This window comes from Artibeus jamaicensis, unplaced genomic scaffold, assembly GCF_021234435.1.
Source record: "Artibeus jamaicensis isolate MK-2021 breed Jamaican fruit bat unplaced genomic scaffold, CSHL_Jam_final scaffold_916, whole genome shotgun sequence".
In the NCBI taxonomy this organism is placed as follows: Eukaryota; Metazoa; Chordata; class Mammalia; order Chiroptera; family Phyllostomidae; genus Artibeus; species Artibeus jamaicensis.
In genome coordinates this window covers 56305032-56324717 of record NW_026522059.1, presented here as the reverse complement: position 1 = coordinate 56324717, position 19686 = coordinate 56305032, and the positions used below count along the sequence as shown (strand labels likewise).

Here is a 19686-nt window from a genome sequence, read left to right as displayed (position 1 = left end):
CTGATTTTTACCAGACCTTAATATTTTCTCATTTTTAACAAAGTTTTATATTTCTGTTTTGCTTTTTTTTGATATTCAGTTAGCTGTGTTATCTGTTGTACCCAAGTATTAAATGCCATGCTATGCAAGGGCCAAAGTTGATTATATACCCAGGTCACCTTGTACTTGATAGAATGATTGACTCTGGTACAATTTATAAAATGTTCATTTGAATTATACACACAAAAAAAGTGAAGTGCAAGTTTTCTTAAAATTATCTTGACTTCCTCTTGTCTTTTTTGTATTGCCCAAACATTAATGATTACTAGGGGTTTTTTCCCCCCTTTTTTTGGCTTGCAAGCCACTTGGAAGGGTTTGATTGTAGAATTACTTGTCATCTATATTGGTCCTCCAATTGGTTGCTTAGATTCTCTTTCCTTTGACTTATGCCCTACTAGGTATTTATGTAGTGTTTTTATAAAGTAATTTCTTAATCATAATGATTGTGATCAAGTTATTGTGTAAGAGTATTGGTCCTATAAAGAGTATTAAAAAGTTAAAGGAATACTATTTTCTACATTAAACTTTGCTATATAATGTTTGAAGACAAAGTTCCTAAAAGCAGCTATTTCCATTCATTTAATGTATTCTCCATAAAGTGCAACTCAGTTTAATTGAGTAGGAAGTAATCTCCTTGCATGTTCTTACACTAATTCATGAGATATGGATGAAAAACTAAAAAATGATTAAATGTGTCACTAAATGTGACGAAGGAAAACATAGGATAAAATAATTTAATATAGTATTAGGAAAATTTCTGAAGTTGTAGTAATTGTGGTAGAATTTAGAATACCACTCATTTAAAAATCTTAACCTCATAACAGCCTGTGAGCTAAGTGAGATAGATTTATTACCTTTATTTTACAGCTAAAGAATAGAAGGCTTAGTAAATTAAGTAAAAATCATTAAGACCTTGCAGGTTCAGAGAAGGATTTACTTTTAGGGCATGAAAAGCACAGTTCAAAGAAGATCGGTAAATATAATCTACAGAGTAATCAATAGCAAGATGGACAAGCAATTCCCAGAAGAGGAAACTCAAATGATCAATAACATGAGAGGATGATGAGCCTCGCTTGTAAACTGTGGATGCAAATTAAAATAGTGGGGGAAACAAAAAACAATAGTGGGATACAATTTGTCAAATATCAGATTATCAAAAATTAAAATACTCAACCACACTGTGTTTTCAGGGTTGAGGTAAATGGTAATTTTCATGCTGCTGGGGAAGGTGATTGGGTACCGTCATTCTTGGTGCCATTTGGCAGCATGTTTTTACCTGTGAGAGTGAAGAATTAGTAACAAACTAAATGTCTATCAGTAGGGGAGTAGATTGAGAAATGGATATGATACTGTGATGAAAATTATACAGCAGTTAAAAGTAATGTCCTGAATTTATTTGTTACAATTTCAGAAACATTAGGAGTGCAGAAAGTAGTGAAAGTAATATATTATATTACTATTTATGCAACTGTAAAATCACGTATAGCAAGACTGTATTTTTTCATGCATGCATATAAATGTATTTGAAAGATCCCAAATACATGGGATCCAAATGTATTTGAAAGTAATATATTCTAAATTCATATAAAAGTGGTTTATATTCTAAATTCATAAAAGTGGAATATATTCTAAATTCATATGAAAGTGGTTTTTAGAATAGGAAAAGGGAACTTAACTGGAAGGTAATACTTTTTTTTACAAGACAAAGGAAATATGGAAAATATTAATTTCAGTTCTGGATGTTAAGGACATGGGCATTTGTTAAATTATTCTTCCTATTTATACTTTAAAAATTTTGTTTAAAAAACAGGAAAAGAAGTTATTATAAAATAGTACTTGAAAGCGCTAGTACTTAAATTTATGACCTGATTCCGAAGTCTAGAGCTTTTCAATTAATATGCTGCCTCAAAATGAGAAGAAAAAAAAAAGATCAAAGGATAGAAAAGGTAGAGAAAATGAGTTTTATAGTAATAAGAATCAGGAGAATTATGTGTTTATGCTAAAATTTTTTAAGAGAAAAGGAAAGTTACAAGATAGAAATTATAATCTTCATTATTTTAAATCTTTAAGCATGCTGTTATCATACATGTATAAAGAACAACTTACATACTTAGGGAAGTTACCTTGATTTGTTATTTAAAATGTGATACATATTTCTGTTGCATGTAATGGAAGACATTTGATGGCTTGATTTTTTTCTAATATAAAATTTATGAAAATTACTTAATCCAAATTTACAATCTGACTTCAAGCTAAAAGAATCAAATTTAGCTTTTCTTCCATTTTGTAAAGTCAAGAATGACAAAAACTTTACAGCCTTTTTATTTGCAGCTTCTCTCCAAGATAAAATGGCAAACCTCAAAGAGAAAACTCCAATGTGTCTGGTAAATGAGTTAGCCCGTTTCAATAGAGTCCAACCCCAGTATAAACTTCTGAAAGAAAGAGGGCCTGCTCATTCGAAGGTAAGGTTATGAAGAGAGGTGGTGAGACATGCTTCTGAAAGTCTGTCAGATTTATCATCTTAGATTTTAACTGTGCTTCATTTTGGGGGAGGGGCAGCCAGTGGCCTGAAGACTCTTCTATAATGAAAAATAGTTTGCAATTAGTAACTAGACAATTTTGTCACTTATTATGGTTTATAAAGCTCAGATAACAGTACTTCACAAAATCACATGAGATATGGATTTTTCTTTTTGTAAATTAAGAAACTCAGGCACAGAACAGAAAAGTTAAGTGACTTGCTTAATAGTTCATAAATGCCTGTGCCAACATTTAGATTGTTCTTTGACTCCCAAGTATAATGCTCTTTCCATTAAGTCATAACTGCTACGGTAGAAATGCAAGTAGAGCAATGGTTACCTAGTGAGACATCTTTTCCATTAATTCTAAGATTCACTATTTATAAAAGTTCTATAACCAGTATTATTATTATCCATGCATTCACTTGCAACATTGTTCTTTGAAATGGAGAAGCAGCTTATATTTATATATAGCCTTATATGTTTAATATATACATGTTACAAAGAAATCTGTAACTAACGCGTTTATGTTTGAGCTCAATTCATCTGCTTTAAAAAATCTCAGTTGTGCATAAATTTCTTAAATCTTGGGTATTGGAGGTTATGATAATGATTGTCAATTTCTGTATATAATGTGGAAGCAATAGATTCTGTAAAAGTTGGTTAATCTTTGTAAAGCAACTAGCCATTGGGTTATTTAATTGTTTTCTAGCATCTTTAAAAAAGCAAAATAAGATGAAATTAAAATCCATCAATTTTGTTTTCTACTAGAGGCTTTTATGAAGGATTTTTGGGCAACAATTTAATTTGTATATAATGTATTTTATGCAGAGAAAAAGATTATGACCTTGGTCTACCTCTGTAGTCATATTTCCTCTTTCACACTGACTAATTCATACGCATTTCATACTCATTCTCTTTCTGTCCTTAATCATGTGGAACTGTTTGCATTTCTTAGAATGCTTCATATTTTCTTCACATGTCTTTGACTTTGCCTATGTAGTAGTGTGTCTCTGCCAGGAAGGTCCTTTTGCTCTTCCTCATTTTTAGACACCCAGCTTACATGTCACATTTTCCAAACCTCTGTGAAACTTCTCTGATCCCCCTACTGGGCCTCCAGCAGGACTCTACAGCTTTCTCAGCTGTGCCATTCCTGTGCAATGGTATACGCTGGTCATTACTATTAACCAACATAGACTGAGATTTTTAGAGGCAATGAAGATTTATTTTCTGTATTTTATGGTTCCTCTAATATATGTCCTGGTTGCTTCTCATTGCCAAATCCAGGGGGTCTTCCTGGAGACCCCCTCCCATCTCCACTTTGAATTTCATAATATATTGACTTCACTGCCTCCCCCCTAAACCCATCTGTCATTGTAACCATTAACTTCCGGCTACAGAAGTGGCCAGAAGTTTCACATTTCTCCTGGTTCACTTTTACTCTAACAGTCATCCTGTTTTAATTTTTGATGATTTTACTGTCTGTGTAGATGATTGTTCCAATATGCTTACCACTTTTTTTTGCACATTTCCAGATACTTTGTCTTCCACTCATTCCTAGGTCACATTCTTGACCTTGTCATTACCAATAACTGCAAGACCTCTATGATCTTTAAAAAAAATCTCACCTGAGGACATTTTTTCATTGCCAGAGAGAGAGAGAGAGACAGAGAGACAGACAGACAGACAGACATTGATTGCTTGCCTTCTTGTAGGTGCCCCTAGTGGGGATCGAATGTACAAGCTGGGTATGTGCCCTGACTGGGAATCAAACCCTCAGCCCTTCAGTTATGGGGCAATGCTCTAATGAACTGAGTCACCTCAGCCAGAGCAAGACCTCCATGATTTTTAAATGTCAAGCATTCATCTCTCTCTGATACCTCCTAACTTTCAAGTCCATCCCCTCTAGTTGTTTGGCTTCACTAGTCCTCCCATACCACAAATCCATAAATTTTACCACCTTTTTACGATCCTGACTTCCCTCAGTCCTCACCTGGTTCCTTGTCCTGCTTGAATTCCATATGCCTTGTAAGTGCCTTCAGCTCTCTTGCCCCTCTTGGCAGCATCCCAACCTAAACCCAAATTTGGCCTTCCCTTCTGAATTACTATGAACTACCTGTAGAGTAGCCGATCCCATTATTTCTGTACTAGATCCTGCCCTCTCTCACTTATTCTAGGCCATTCCTCTAGCTTCTCATCCCCTCTCTTCCCTTCTTTCTATGTAATCAATTTCCCCTTCTGATGAGCCGGGTTTGTAGTGGTGAAAGCAGGCCAGAGAGACTCACTGTAGTCCACGGTCTTATTTGAGAAGTAGAGACGTAGTTTAGTTTATGTGCTTTCCTCTTTCCTCCACTGAGTCTTCCAGAATCCGAACAACTTAATGGCAGCTTTCAATATGTGACTATTAAATAAAGATAATTATTTTAACGCTTGTCTTGTCCCCTTTTGTTTATCTGTTCACATTTTAATGGAACTCTAATTTATTATACCTTATGTCAGTGTAAGTTATTGTGACATTGCTGTATCTCTTAGGTACTTCAACACAGCTCTCATTTTTTCTATGGATTGTTGTTTTGATTTTCTGAAATCTCAGAAGAAGGCTATTATTATGTAGGGTATAAGTAAGAGACCTCACAATAACATAAAATGGTATTTTCTTTTTTTTTATTTTCCTGTTTTGATAAGTTGTCAGTGTACATGACTAAGTTAAGAATGCTGTGCTATACTGGCACTTTGAGAAGGTTTCCTTTGGGATAGATAATCCCCGAGGGAGGCATTATCATCCAGGCCCTTAAAGCCAAGCAGTCTTTTTTTTTTTCTTTTAATCCCTGCTGGATTTGCCAGGCTTGATCTTTGCCCTACATCATCCAGTTTGTGTGGCCTTGAGCAGCTAATTTAGGGTCTCTGTTTTCTCATCTTTGATTTGAGAAAGATAGTACCTGTTCTTATGTGGTATAATGGCATAATGATTTGTAAATTCTTAGCAATTACATTGATGATGGAAGTACCTAGGTCATTTTATCATTGCTTTGAGTAGTGTATAGGCTAGGCACTGTCCCTGCACTGAAGCTTTCTCCTTTGCCATCTTCTCTGATGTCACTTTTAGTGTATTCTGGATACAATCCTTTGTTAGATATGCTTGTCAAATATTTCCTCTTAGTCTGAGCCTTCTCTTTTCTTTTTAAAGACTTTATTTATTTATTTTTATAGAGAGAGGAAGGGAGGGAGGAAAAGAGGGAGAGAAACATCTGTGCATGAGAGAGATATCAGTCCGTTGCCTCTTGCATGCCTTCAGCCCAAGACCTAGCCAGCAACCCAGGCATGTGCTTATCTGGGAATGTAACCAGTGTGGGACTATGTCCAACCATCGAGCTACACCAGTCAGAACTTACCTTTTTCTTTTTTTAACAGTGTCTATGAAGAACAGTTGATAATTTTTGGTGAATTTCGACATCTATTTGTTCCCATGTAGATTGTGTTTTTGGTGCCATATCTGTGAAATCTTTGCATCCTCAAAGATCATAACATTTTCTTTTATGTTATCTTGTAGATGTTTTGTAGTTTTAGGTGTGACATTTGGTCTTAACATTTAGGTCTAATTGCCATTTTGAGTTATTTTTGTATGTGATATGAGATATGGAACAGGTTTATTATTATTTTTTTGCATACCTACGGTTGTTTTTTTAAAAAGTGTATTTTGTTGATTATGCTATTACAGTTTTCCCAATTTTTCTCTCTTTATCCCCCCTCAACCCTGCACACCCCCTCCCACCTGCTTTCCTCCCCTTTAGTTCATGTCCATGTAGGTCATACATATAAGTTTTTTGAATTCTCTGTTTCTTATATCATCTTTGACCTCTCCCCATCTATTTTATACCTACCGATTATGCTTCTTACTCCCTGTACTGTTTCCCCCCATTCCTCCCCGCCGCCTCCCCACTGAAAACTCTTCATGTGATCTCCATTTCTCTGATTCTGTTCCTGTTCTAGTTTGCTTAGCTTTTGTTTTTTTGTTTTTCTTTTTTCAGGTTCATTTGTTGATAGTTGTGAGTTTGTCATCATTTTATGGTTCATAGTTTTTGATATTCAATTTCTTAGATAAGTTTGTTTAAAATTTCATATAATAAGAGCTTGGTGATGATGAACTCATTTAACTCAACCTTATCTGAGAAGCACTTTATCTGCCCTTCCATTCTAAATGATGACTTTGCTGGATAGAGTAATCTTGGATGTAGGTCCTTGCCTTTCATGACTTCAGATACTTCTTTCCAGCTTCTTCTTGCCTGCAGGGTTTCTTTTGAGAAATTAGCTGATAGCCTTATGGGCACTCCTTTGTAGGTAACTGTCTCCTTCTTGGTGCTTTTAAGATTCTCTTCTTATCTTTAATCTTGAGTAACTTAATGATGATGTACAGCCTTGCTGTTCTTCTTTGGATCCAACTTCTTTGGGACTCTCTGGGCTTTGAGTAAAGTCCCAAATTGGACTTCCCAAATTGAGTTTCCTGGAAGTCTATTTCCTTCGCCAGAATGGGGAAGTTTTTGTTCACATTTTGTTCAAATAAAATTTCAATTTATTGCTGTTGTTGTTCTCCTTCTGGCACTCCTATAATTCGGATATTGAAACATTTAAATTTGTCCCAGAGGTTCCTAAGCTTCTCTTCATTTTTTTGAATTCTTGTTTCTTCATTCTGTTCCAATTGGATGATTATTTCTTCCTTTTGTTCCAAATCGTTGATTTGAGTCCTGGTTTCCTTCCCTTTACTGTTGGTTTCCTGAATATTTTGCTTTATTTCACTTTGGGTATTTTTCATTTGCTCTTTTATTTTTCGACCCAGCTCAATCTTATCTGTGAGCATTTTGATTACCAGGGCTTTGAACTGTCCATCAGGTAGGTTGTCTATCTCTGTATCACTTAGCTCTCTTTCTGGAGTTTTGCTCTGTTCTTTCATTTGGGACATATTTCTTTGTCTTGGTGCACCTGTTAAGTTGTAAGGGGGTGGGGCCTTAGCTATTCACCAGGCAGGGAAGCCCTCCTTGCTGCATTGCAGCGTTGTCTTTGGGGGAGGGGCCAGAGAGGGAACAGTGTGTCTTGCCTGCTAGGCTCTAGCCCACTTTCCAACAAACCCTTGTGTGAGACTGGGAGTTTCTCCCACTGCGGCAACCCCAGCCATAGTCCACAGTCAGCTCTGAGTCTCAGTGTCCCGTTCAGCCAGGCCCGCCTTGTGCAGCCTGCCACCTCAGCGTGGTCCGCCACCTCACTGCAGGTTCTCTGTCTGCCCCCCTTACCAGTCTCGTTGGTCTAGTTGACTATTTAATTCCTTGCTTGTCAGACTTCCATGCAGTTTCATTTTCTGGCACTTCTGATTGTTTATTGATTTTAAATTGGTTGTTATCCTCCTTTTGGTTGTGCGAGGAATTTAAGGGTTTCTACTTACGCCTCAATCTCAGCCGGAACTCTGTATACCTCCAGTTGTTGAAGAGGTGGTTCTTTTTCCACTCCATTTTCTTTGCCCCTTTGTCAGATATCAGCTGTTTGTGTATGTGTTTGTTTATTTATGGACTCTGTTCTGTCGATCTATTTTTCTATCTTTATGCAAATGCTATGCTCTTTTGATTATTGTAGCTTTATAATTCTTGATGTTAGTAGTAGCTCTTTAATTTTGTCCATTTTCAGAATTGCTTTGGTTGTTTTTCATCTTTTGCATTTTCATAGGAATTTTCAAGTGAGCTTGTCCATTCTGTACAATACCCTGCTGGGAATTTGAATAGAATTGACATGAATATATAGCTCAATTTGGTGAAAATTAACGTTAGAAAATGGACTCTTCCAACCCTCCAGCAAAGTGTATCTCATTTATTTACTCTTTAATTTCTATCAATAGTATTTTGCAGTTTTCATTGAACAGGTATTTCATTTCTTTTAGTTTATCCTAAGTATTTCATATTTTTGGTGCTATTTTAAGTGGTATTGTTTTTTATATTTTAGTTTCTATTTCCCTTAATCATTCTGGTCTATAAAAATACAGACTTTTAAAATATATATTTTATTGATTATTTCATTACCATTGTTGCATTCCCCCCTTCATTCCCCTCCACCCTGTACACCCCCTCCTACCCACATTCCCCCCCTTTAGTTCATGTCCATGGGTCATAAGTTCTTTAGCTTCTACATTTCCCACACTACTCTTGCCCTCCACCTGTCTATTTTCTCCCCACCATCTATGCTGCTTAGTCTCTGTATCTTCTCACCCCCTTCTCCTCCTCCCACTCCCCTGTTGCTAACCATCCACATGATCTTCATTCCTGTGGCTCTGCTCCTGATCTAGCGGTCCGCTTAGTTTGCTTTTGTTTAGTTGCGGTGGTTAATAACTGTGAGTTTGCTGTCTTCTTACTGTTCATATTTTTTAACTCCTTTTACTTAGATAAGTCCCTTTAACATTTTATATAATAAGGGCTTGGTGATGATGAACTCCTTTAACTTGACCTTATCTGAGAAGCACTTTTAACTGACCTTCCATTCTAAATGAAAGCTTTGCTGTATAGAGCAATCTTGGATGTAGGTTTTTGGATTTCATGACTTTGAATACTTCTTTCCAGCCCCTTCTTGCCTGTAAGGTCTCTTTTGAGAAATCTGCTGACAGTCTGATGGCAACTCTTTTGTAGGTGACTATCCCTTTATATCTCTTGCTGCTTCTAGGATTCTCTCCTTCATTTTAATCTTGGGTAATGTAATTATGATGTGCTTCCATGTGTTCCTTCTTGGATCCACCTTCTTTGGGACTCTCTGAGCTTCCTGGATTTCCTGGAAGTCTATTTCCTTTGCCAGATTGGGGAAGTTCTCCTTTATTATTTATTCAAATAAGTTTTCCACTGGTGGCTGTTCGTCTTCCCCTTCTGGCTCCCCTATAATTTGGATGTTGGAATGTTTAAAGATGTCCTGGAGGTTCCTAAGCCTCTCCTCACTTTTTTGAATTCTTGTTTCTTCATTCTTTTCTGTTTGGTTGTTTCTTTCTTCCTTCTGGTCCACTCCATTGATTTTAGTCCTATATTTGTTTCCATCACTGTAGGTTCCCTGTGCATTGTGCCTCATTTCACTTAGTGTAGCCTTCATTTGTTCCTCTAATTTGTGACTAAAATCAACCAGTTCAGTGAGCATCCTGATCACCAGTGTTTTGAACTGTACATCTATTAGGTTGGCTATCTCTTGGTCACTTAGAAGTATTGACTCTGGGACTTTGAGCTGTTCTTTTGCTTGAGCCATAATTTTTTGGTCTGGTCGCGCCTTGTCATACATATATGGGGGTTGGAGCCTTAGGTGTTCACCAAGGTGGGGCAACCCAGTTGCTGGGTTGTGACGCTGTATGTGAGGGCAGGGTCAGAGAGGGAGCAATGGCGCTTGTTCCACTCTCTCTAGGATTTCAGTCCCCTCTGCCACTCTCCACAAGCAAACTGGGCCCTTCTGGTGCTGGTTTCCGGGTGTGTGGGTGGGCTTGTGTGTGTTCTAAGACCCTGTGGGTCTCCCCAACGAACTCTCCTGTGAGGCTGGGAGTCTCTCTTGGCACCTTAACCCCTGAAAGTTTTTTCAGTTGGTGCTTTTAGGCTTTATTTTGTGTTGCTGGGGCCCTGGGTTTTGTGGTCTGTCTCACTGCCCTTTTTTTTTGTTTGGTTTATTTGTACTCGAATGTTTTCCACAGTCAGCCAGCTGCCTTACATGCTCTGCTCGTTTCCTCCTGCATCTGGGGTTTGCTAGCCTCGTGCTGCCTGTACTCCCAGGTTGCCAGCCACCACTTTTTTTAGCCTCAACCCCTGTCTGCAGGCAGCTGACCCCTCCCCTTACTGGTCCAGATGATGGTTCATTGTCGTCGGACTTCTGTACAGTTTAATTTTCTGTCTGTACTGGTTGTGTGTTTGTTTCTAAATCTTGGTTGTCCTTAAATTTGCTTGTGTGAGGAGGCACACTGATTCCACCTACGCCTCCATCTTGGCCAGAAGTCCAAAAATACAGACTTTAAAAAACAATTTTATTTATTTATTTTTAGAGAGAAGGGAAGGGAGGATAAACAGAGGAAGAGAAACATCAATGTATGATTGCCTCTCAATTGCCCCCTGCTGGGGACCTGGCCCACAACCCAGCCATGTGCTCTGACTAGGAATTGAACTGGCGACGCTTTGATTTGCAGGTCAGCACTCAATCTGCTGAGCCACACCAGCCAGGGCAATACACTGATTTTTATATACTGATATAGTATCTTGTAATCATGTTAAAACTCACATATGAGTTCTAGTAGTTTTTAAAAAAATATTCTGTTGGTTGTTCCACAGAATATTAAAAATATTCTGTGGGATTCTTAATAGAGGTTTCAGAAAAGCAGAGGATTGACTAGGAAACATTTGTAGTTTATAGAATGTTCATATTGATGATGGTAAAAAGGAGAGTTTGAATGGGAAAGTATTATGTTAAGAGAATGGTGTTAGAATGGTCTTTCAGTTGTTTAGGGGAAAGATATTGATATTCTTCCCTAAGACACTGGCAAGGAGTATAAAGGAAGGCGTCAAGATCTGAAAAACATTTTTGAAGTTGAATCAGTAGTTTGATAATTGGATGCAGGACTAAATGGAGAGAGAAACAGAGGAGACAAGGTATCTCCTCAAAGGTGTCTGGCCTGTGAGACTTGGGAAATGGTGACATATGGAAGATAGGAGGCAGGGGGTAAATTAAGTACTCTGAGTCTGAGTTTGCAGGGGCCTGAGACTTGGTGGTGACAAGTGGAGATTGCAAGGAAGTTTTGAAATGTTGTTAAATAAGTCTTAGGAAGGCAAGGGTCAACAAAGAAGTTATTGAGGTTCTGAACCTGACTAATGGAAGAATAATGGATGCAACAATCTCGGCTGTGAACTGATTAGAGATTAGGAGGAGAATGGAGAAGATGACCTGAGTGGCAGAGTTCTTTGTTAAATACTATAACTATACTATTTAAAAAAAAGAGCTTATCATTGATAAAATGTTTTAAAATTAGGTAAATGTCTTTAAGATATGTTTTAGGTATATATTTTAAACTGAATCAGAATAAAAGAAAAATTAATCACTTTTAACAGATATGCACATATTTTGAATTTCAAGTGATTGTAAATATTTTCCAACTCTGTATTTTGAGTAACTGAAAAGCTACATGAAAAATGGAAAGTGTAGTACAATGGATACACCTACCTTTCAGATTACTAATTATTAATGTTTTAGTACATTTACTTTATTTCTTGCTTCTTGTACGTAGTCATATACTTTTTCTTGAACAACTTGAAAATAAATTTTATCATGACATTTCTTATTTATTCTTTCTTATTTATCTTGTAAAACCAAAAACAGTCTTCTATATAACCACAGTACTGTATCATCATTCAAGAAATTTGACTTCGAACATGTTAGTTTAATACATAGTGGGGCAAAAGTAGGTTTACCATTGTTCATATAGGAAATGATACAATAATTAATAAGTAATAATACAAGAATAAACTGTGTTTCGTATCCGTACAACTGCAAACCTACTTTTGCCATACGCTGTATGTGGCCTGCAGTCAAACTTCCTAAGCTACCCTCTAAATGCCTTTTCTACTATTTTGTCTCCCCACTACAAATCCAATTAGGGTTCATACATTGTACTTGATCATATGGTTTCATGCTTCTTTAACATCTTTTCATCCATAACAGCTATTATTCTTTTGTTTTTTCTTCTCACGACATTGTCATTATTGAAGTATTAAGCCCACTTGTCTTATAGAGCATACCATCATCTAGTTCTGTCTGATTGTTTCCTTATGTTTAAATACAGATTAAATTCTTTTGGTCAGGAATTTTACAGCTTCTCACTGGGTCATATCAGGAGGTTTATGATATTGGTTTGTGTGATTATTGATGCTTTAACTTGGTTAAGGTATTTTTTCCCCTGATCTCCTTCCTGCAAAGAACCATTTATTTCTTTATAATTAATAAGTACTTTTGGGTTAATACTTTGCATTCCTAGACAGCATTAAGTTATATGTGTAGTAAAATAGTGGGTTTTATGTGTAACCTGTAACTTGATTCTAAATTTTCAAGGTGAACAAGGTCTGGGGCTCATGAGGAAATATCTGAATGGAAGGTTAGGCTGTGCCAGTGGGGAAGTGGGTGCGGAGTGAAGACTGACAGGTGGAACCTTTATGCCAGGCTAGATGTGCACAGTTGAAGGTTTTTAACTTGCTCTTGGTTTGGGTGATGCAATTGGATTGAGTTTTAGGAAGATAGTTAAGCAGCAATCAGTTGGGAGATTATTATGTCTGAGCTAAAGATGATGAAAGATTGACTCCAATGCAGTGTCACATGCAGACAGAAGAGAGAGGTTTGAGAAATACTTATATAAGAGGTTGAAACGGACAGATTTTGGTGACTGGTTAAACGTTGGTTGTGGGGGATTCAGGGTGTCTTGGTGACATAATATTTGATCGGATTTTCTGACTCATTGACTTGATTATTCTAAGTATGAAGTTTAAGGAATTTGACTTTATAAAGTGCTGTAGAGACAGGGCCTTTTGGATTCTCTTACAGTTTCTCTTAATTCTTTGTACTGGTTCCACTTTTTTGAGGACTATTTGAGTGGCATTAACAATTTAATTCTATTTAGGGAAGTGATTTCTTCTTGACTTACTCTACCCAAAATGTACATACATGCTTTTAAAAAGCATTTGGATAGGACAGAACAGACTTTGGCGCAATCTTGTAAAATTCTTTTGTGTGGTAGAATAAGATTTTGTTGCAAATGATCTGTAAGGTCACCTCTAGCTCTAAAATGTTGATTCTATGGTGTATCAATTTGTATTAACTTGTCTCTCAGACAGCACATTTGATTTTCTGAAAATTTTTAATTTTTTTCTTTCTCTTTATGTTTTTCTAAGATGTTCTCAGTGCAACTGAGTCTTGGTGAGCAGACATGGGAATCAGAAGGCAGCAGTATCAAGAAGGCCCAACAAGCTGTTGCTAATAAAGCTTTGGCTGAATCTACGCTTCCCAAACCAGTCCAGAAACCACCCAAAAGTAATGTTAATAATAACCCAGGTATGGCCAAACTCATTTGCTTCTGTCCTATTGTATCTTCTGTGTGGGCCGGTTTCTGTATTGTTCATTCTAGCAGGCCAGTTATGTAGTCAACAGCTGTATTAATAGTACATATGAAAAAGACAGGTGAATCATAGCTAAGGTGAGAAAATGAAGAAGGTAATTGTAATTATTTAAAAAATTTGCTTTAGTGGATACTTTAATGGTGCATTACTAGCTTTTTAAATCTTGGTGAAGGGAAATTTGGATACAAGGAACAGAATATGAGGTTGAGTTTTTTCTCAAGTAAAGATAGAAATGATCAATTTCTCTTTTTAAATATATAATGTAAAATTTAATAAAGTCCTGTCCCTGGCTGGTGTAGCTCAGTGGATTGAGCGCAGGCCTGCGAACCACATGATCGCAGTTTGATTCCCAGTCAGGGAACGTGCCTGGGTTGCAGGCCAGTTCCCAGCAGGGGACTCATGAGAGGCAACCATACATTGATATTTCTCTCCTTCTCTCCTTCCCTTCCTCTCTAAAGATAAATAAATAAAATCTTAAAAAATTTAATAAAGTGTTTATTCTTTCTTTATTTTAATAAAAAAATTATAAAAGTAGCCTAAGCATCTTCTTATTCTTTTTATTGGTGTAGAAATTACTGATACTCAGTTTAGAACATTTATATGAAATTTAATAAGAAGCCCACAAATAAAAAAAAAAACCCACCTGTGACTAATGTAGTGCTGAATAAATGAATGTTCTAATTTTAAGCTCCTAATAATAATTTTAAAAAGTTGTTTTGATTGTTTATAATACCAACCACATTATATATCCAGTGATTTATTGGGGAGGAGCAAACCTGTATTGGACATAGTGCATGAATTGACAATATCACATTAAGTTTCAAAAGCTTAGTACCAGCCCTTTATCTATGTACTTGTTTGGTAACTTATTAATTCAAGCAGTTACCCTCTGACCAATATTGCTTTAGGTATTTTTGTGATGGAGTACAAAAAGACATTTTGCCTGCTAACAATGGTTCACATGCTTATGCTCGTAATCAAGTTAAACACTTCTTTCTCATGAGGCACCTGCTAGGTGATCACAAGCCTCCTCTCGTAAGGACTGCTCTTTCCAGAAGTCTATGACTTTCTTATTACTGGTCTTTTTGCTTCTGTTCAACTGATTCCAGTATTTTTAAGTAAGCTTAAGTAATCCAAAACATTATTATCATAAAGAAAAAAACGTTGTTCTGTTCAGTTTGAAGTTGGTAAGAGTCTACTCAAGCATTGCTTGAGCCCCGTACCAATCGAGATCCATACAGTGGTTGTCATCAGGTGGCCTGAGTGGGGGTGAAACAGCCAATGTTAGAAACAGAGCCAGTCAAAACTCCCTTGCTGATCAGGAGTGGATTCAAGACTGTGAATAGATGTTACCCTCCAGCTGGGGCCCCTCCCTGATTTAGTGAATCGGTGTCTCCTGAACAAATTAGCAAATGAAGGTTTGTCCCTTTCCAAGTTCCTATTTTAAAAAATTACATACATAATAGTACATACATCATGTCAAACATCATCTTTTCTTCCTTGCCAACATATAGTATCTTGAAAATTTTTAGCAATTCTCATGGGAGGAAGACATAGTTGTATTAATTGTTTTAATTTGCATTTCTTAATAATGAATGTAGCATTTTCATATGCCTGGTGGCTCTCCTTTGTTGTAGAGTGCTGGTTGAAATATTTTTCCCACGAAAAACTTCATTGTATGTTTTTTAAGTTTTTCTTTTTTTTTTTTTTACTTGTAGCATTTTTACATATTCTGGATTTGTGTACTTTGTCAGCAACGTGTATTGCAAGTATCTTTCCGTATTCCTAATGGTGCATTTTGATGAATAGAAATTCTTTATTTTAATGAAGAATTTGTCTTTTCCCTTATGGTAGTGCTTTTGTGTATACTAAGACATCTTTGTCTTCCATCAAGCTATGAAGATGACCTCATAATACTTTTAGAATCTCTATTATTTTATATTTTAAATTTAGATCTATAGTCTATCAGGAATTAAGTTTTATTTATGATGTGAGGTTCAAGATTTTCCTTTTTAATATAGAGACATTCAGTAAATTGATTCCAATTTATTGAAAAGACAGTCTGATCCACACACTGCAGAAGAGGGGAGTTTGGACTTCACAGAGAGTAGTGAGTTTTAAATAGTAGTTATATCCCAGAGAGGAGCTACATTCACTTACAACATGGCTATGCTGTTTGTTATGAATCTATCATAGAACTGTTTTGCTGTCACTCTCCTTTTATTTTTTAAACTATTTTTGTGTGTAGGAGTTAAATGCAGATTTAAATAGAATTTGTAGAAAGAATATATAGAGCTCCCATGTATCTTTCACCTAGATTCCCCAATTTTAGCATTTCTGAGCCATTTGAGAATAAATTGTGGACATATGTCCTTTACCCTGTAGTAGTTCAAGGTAAAGGACATTTCCTGAGTACACTCTGGACACTCCCCTCCCAGGAGGGTAACAGTACTACCATGTAGTCCAAGACTCCATTCAGATTTCATTGATTGTCTAGTGATGTCCTCTGTAGATCCAGGCTATACTCTGGATTATATACTTAACATTTCTTTTCATCTACTCTTCAATCTGGAATAGTTGCTCAGTCTTTCTTGTCTTTTATGATCATGGCATTTTTGAAGAATACAGGCCACATTGTTTGTATACAGAATGCCCACCAGTTGGGTTTTTCTGGTTTTCCTCATGCCTTAATGCATTTTTAGCATGAATATCAGAGAAGTGACCTGCGCTTGCCTCAGTGTTTAATGTCAGGAGACACTTGATACTGATTTGTCTTGTTAGTGATGACTTTTGCTACTTGGCAAAGAGTATGTCTGCCAGCCTTTGCTGTTGTGAAGTTCATTAATAAGTAAGTATGCTTTATCATTAAATAGTAAGGAATAAGTATTTTCTGAGGAGATACCTTGAGACTATTGTGTTCCTCATCAAGATTACTTTCACTTACTTGGTTTCTCACCCCATTGGTAATTCTTGTCTGAGGCAATTATTTCTCTGAAGATTGCTGAAGAGGACTTTTCTTTTGTGACTTATTTTATTTTTCAGTTGTATTTTATTGATGATGTCATTACTTTTGTCTCAATTCCTCTTTTCCCTCCTCTACCCCCACTACAGTTTCTCAGCAATCCCCATGTTGTTGTCCATGTCCGTGGGTCATGCATATTATGTGTTCTTTGGCTACTCTATTTCCTATGCTGTGCTTTACATCCCCATGGCTAATCTGTAACTACCTATTTGTACTTCTTAATCCCTTCACCTTTTTTGTCCACTGCATGACCCCCATTCTGTCTGGCAGTCATCAAAATGTTCTCTGTATCTGTGATCCTGTTTCTGTTTTGCTTGTTTTGTTTATTTTGTTTTTTAGATTCAATTGTTGATGATATGTTTTTGTTGTTCATATTTCTGATCTTCTTCTTAAAGAAGATCCTTTAACATTTCATATTATACTGGTTTGGTTTGGTGGTGATGAATTCCTTTACCTTTTTTTTGTCTGGGAAGCTTTTTATATGTCTTTGATTGTAAATGCTAGCTTTGCTGGGTAGAGTACTTTTGGTTGTAGGTAATTGTTTTTCATGACTTTGAATATTTCTTGCCAATCCCTTCTAGCCTGCAAAGCTTCTTTTGAGAAATCAGATGACAGTCTTATGGGGGCTCCCTCGTAGGTAACTAAGTGCTTTTATCTCGCTGCTTTTAAGATTCCTTTTTATCTTCAACCTTTGGAATTTTAATAATAATGTATCTTGAGTTGGGTCTCTGGATTCATTTTGTTTGGGACTCTCTGTGTTTCCTGGACTTGTATGTCTATTTCCTTCACCTGGTTAGGGAAGTTTTCTTTCATTGTTTTTAAAAATATTTTTTCAATTTCTTGCTCTCTGTCTTCTCCTTTCAGTACCAGGATGATAAGAATGTTGGTATGCTTGAAGTTGTCCCAGAGGCTCCTTACACTATCCTCATATTTTTGGATTATTTTTTTTTCTTGCTATTCTTTCTAAAATATATTTTATTGATTATGCTATTACAGTTGTGGCATTTTTCCTCTCAGCCCTGCACCCGCCCCAACTACACTCCCTCACCTTAGTTCATGTCCATGGGTCATACATATATGTTCTTTGGCTTCTCCATTTGCTATACTATTCTTAACCTCCCCTTGTCTGTTTTGTACCAACCATTTATGCTTCTTATTCCCTGTACCTTTTCCCCTGTTCTTCCCCCTCTCCACTGATAACCCTCCATGTGACCTCCATTTCTGTGATTCTGTTCTTGTTCTAGCTGTTTGCTGAATTTGTTTGTTTGTTTGTTTGTTTTTTTAGGTTCACTTGTTGATAGTTGTGACTTTGTTGTCATTTTACTGTTCATATTTTTGATCATAAGTCCCTTTAACATTTCATATAGTAAGGGCTTGGTAGTAATGAACTCCTTTAACTTTATGTTACCTGGGAAGCACTTTATCTGTCCTTCAATTTTAAATGATAGCTTTGTTGTATAGAGTAATCTTGGATGTAGGCCTTGCCTTTCATGAATTCAAATACTTCTCTTCAGCCCCCTCTTTCCTGTAAGGTTTCTTTTGACAAATCAGCTAATAGCCTTTGTAGGTAACTGTCTCCTTCCCTGTTGCTGCTTTTAAGATTCTCTCCTTATCTTTCATTTTGTAATGTAATTATGATGTGCCTTGGTGTGTGCTTCCTTGGGTCCTGCTTTTTGGCACTCTGAGCTTCCTGGACTTCCTGGAAGTCTATTTCCTTTGCCAGATTGGGGAAGTTCTCCTTCATTATTTTTTCAAATAACTTTTCAATTTCTGGGTCTTCCTCTTCTCCTTCTGGCACCCCTATGACTCAGATGTTGGAACATTTAAAATTGTCCTGGAGGTTCCTAAGGCTCTCCTCATTTTTTTTGAATTCTTGTTTCTTTATTCTCTTCCAGCTGAATGTTTATTTCTTCCTTTTGCTTCAAATCATTGATTTGAGTCCTAGTTTCCTTCTCTTCACTGTTGGTTTCCTGTATAATTTTCTTTATTTCACTTTTCATAGCTTTCACTTTTTCCTCTAATTTAGGACAATACTCAACCATTTCTGTGGGCATCCTGATTACCAGTGTTTTGAACTCTGCATCTGATAGGTTGGCTGTTTCTTTGTCACTTAGTTTTATTTTTGAATCTTTGATCCGTTCTTTTATTTGAGCCATATTTTTTGTCTCCACCCACCTGTTACGTTGTAAGGGGTGGAGCCTTAGGTATTTGTCACAGTGGGGCAACCCACGTTGCTGCATTGCGGTGCTGTATGTGGGGGAGGGGTCTGAGAGAAAACAGTGCTGTTTGCTTGACTCTCGGCTGGCTTTCAGCCACTTCCACCAGTTCCCATAAGCAAGTTGGGCCCTTCTGATGCTGATTCCTAGGTAGGTAGGTTTGAGTACATTCTAGACCCTGTGGGTCTCTCAGATGAACTCTCCCATGAGGCTGGAAGTTTCTCCCACTGCTGAAACCCCCACAGACAGATATTTTGAGGTTTTATATCCCTACACTGGAACCCTGGGTTGCATGGTCTATCTTGCTCCCCCGTTGTTCCACCTGGTTTATTCACATGCAGATGTGGGACCTATTGCTCCACCAGCTGCCACCTTGCCCTCCCTGGTTCTCCAGCTGCTGCCTTGCCACGAGTCCCCTCTAACCCAGCTGCCTGTCTAGACCACCTCTCCTAGTAGTCTGAATGAATGTTCCTTCTTTGACTCCTTGGTTGTTAGACTTCCATACAGTTTGATTTTCTGTCAGTTCTGGTTATTTTTTGTTTTTAAATTTGTTGTCCTTCTTTTGGTTATGTGAAGAGGCAAGTGTATTTACTTATACCTCCATTTTGGCATGAAGTTCTCTTTTTGCTATTCTGATTGGTTGATTTTTACTTCCTTATATTCCAAATCTCTGATTTCATTCTCAGCTTCAATTAACTGTTGATTTCCTGTAAGTTGTTCTTTATTTCAGTTACTGTATT

General features: G+C 36.9%; 1 protein-coding gene across 8 annotated transcripts in view; it reads left to right on the top strand.

The window, feature by feature from the left end:
* Positions 1 to 19686, top strand: part of STAU2 (staufen double-stranded RNA binding protein 2) — a 365226-nt gene that overhangs the window by 44240 nt on the left and 301300 nt on the right. For 5 of the 8 annotated variants that reach the window (XM_053661195.1, XM_053661193.1, XM_053661196.1 and 2 more), the window contains 2 exons: positions 2371 to 2501; positions 13484 to 13643. In XM_053661195.1, the coding sequence (XP_053517170.1) occupies positions 2388 to 2501; positions 13484 to 13643 (274 nt within the window). In that variant the 5' untranslated portion in view covers positions 2371 to 2387. The remainder of the gene's footprint in view (positions 1 to 2370; positions 2502 to 13483; positions 13644 to 19686) is intronic. The other 3 variants (XM_053661197.1, XM_053661198.1, XM_053661199.1) reach the window with 1 other exon arrangement.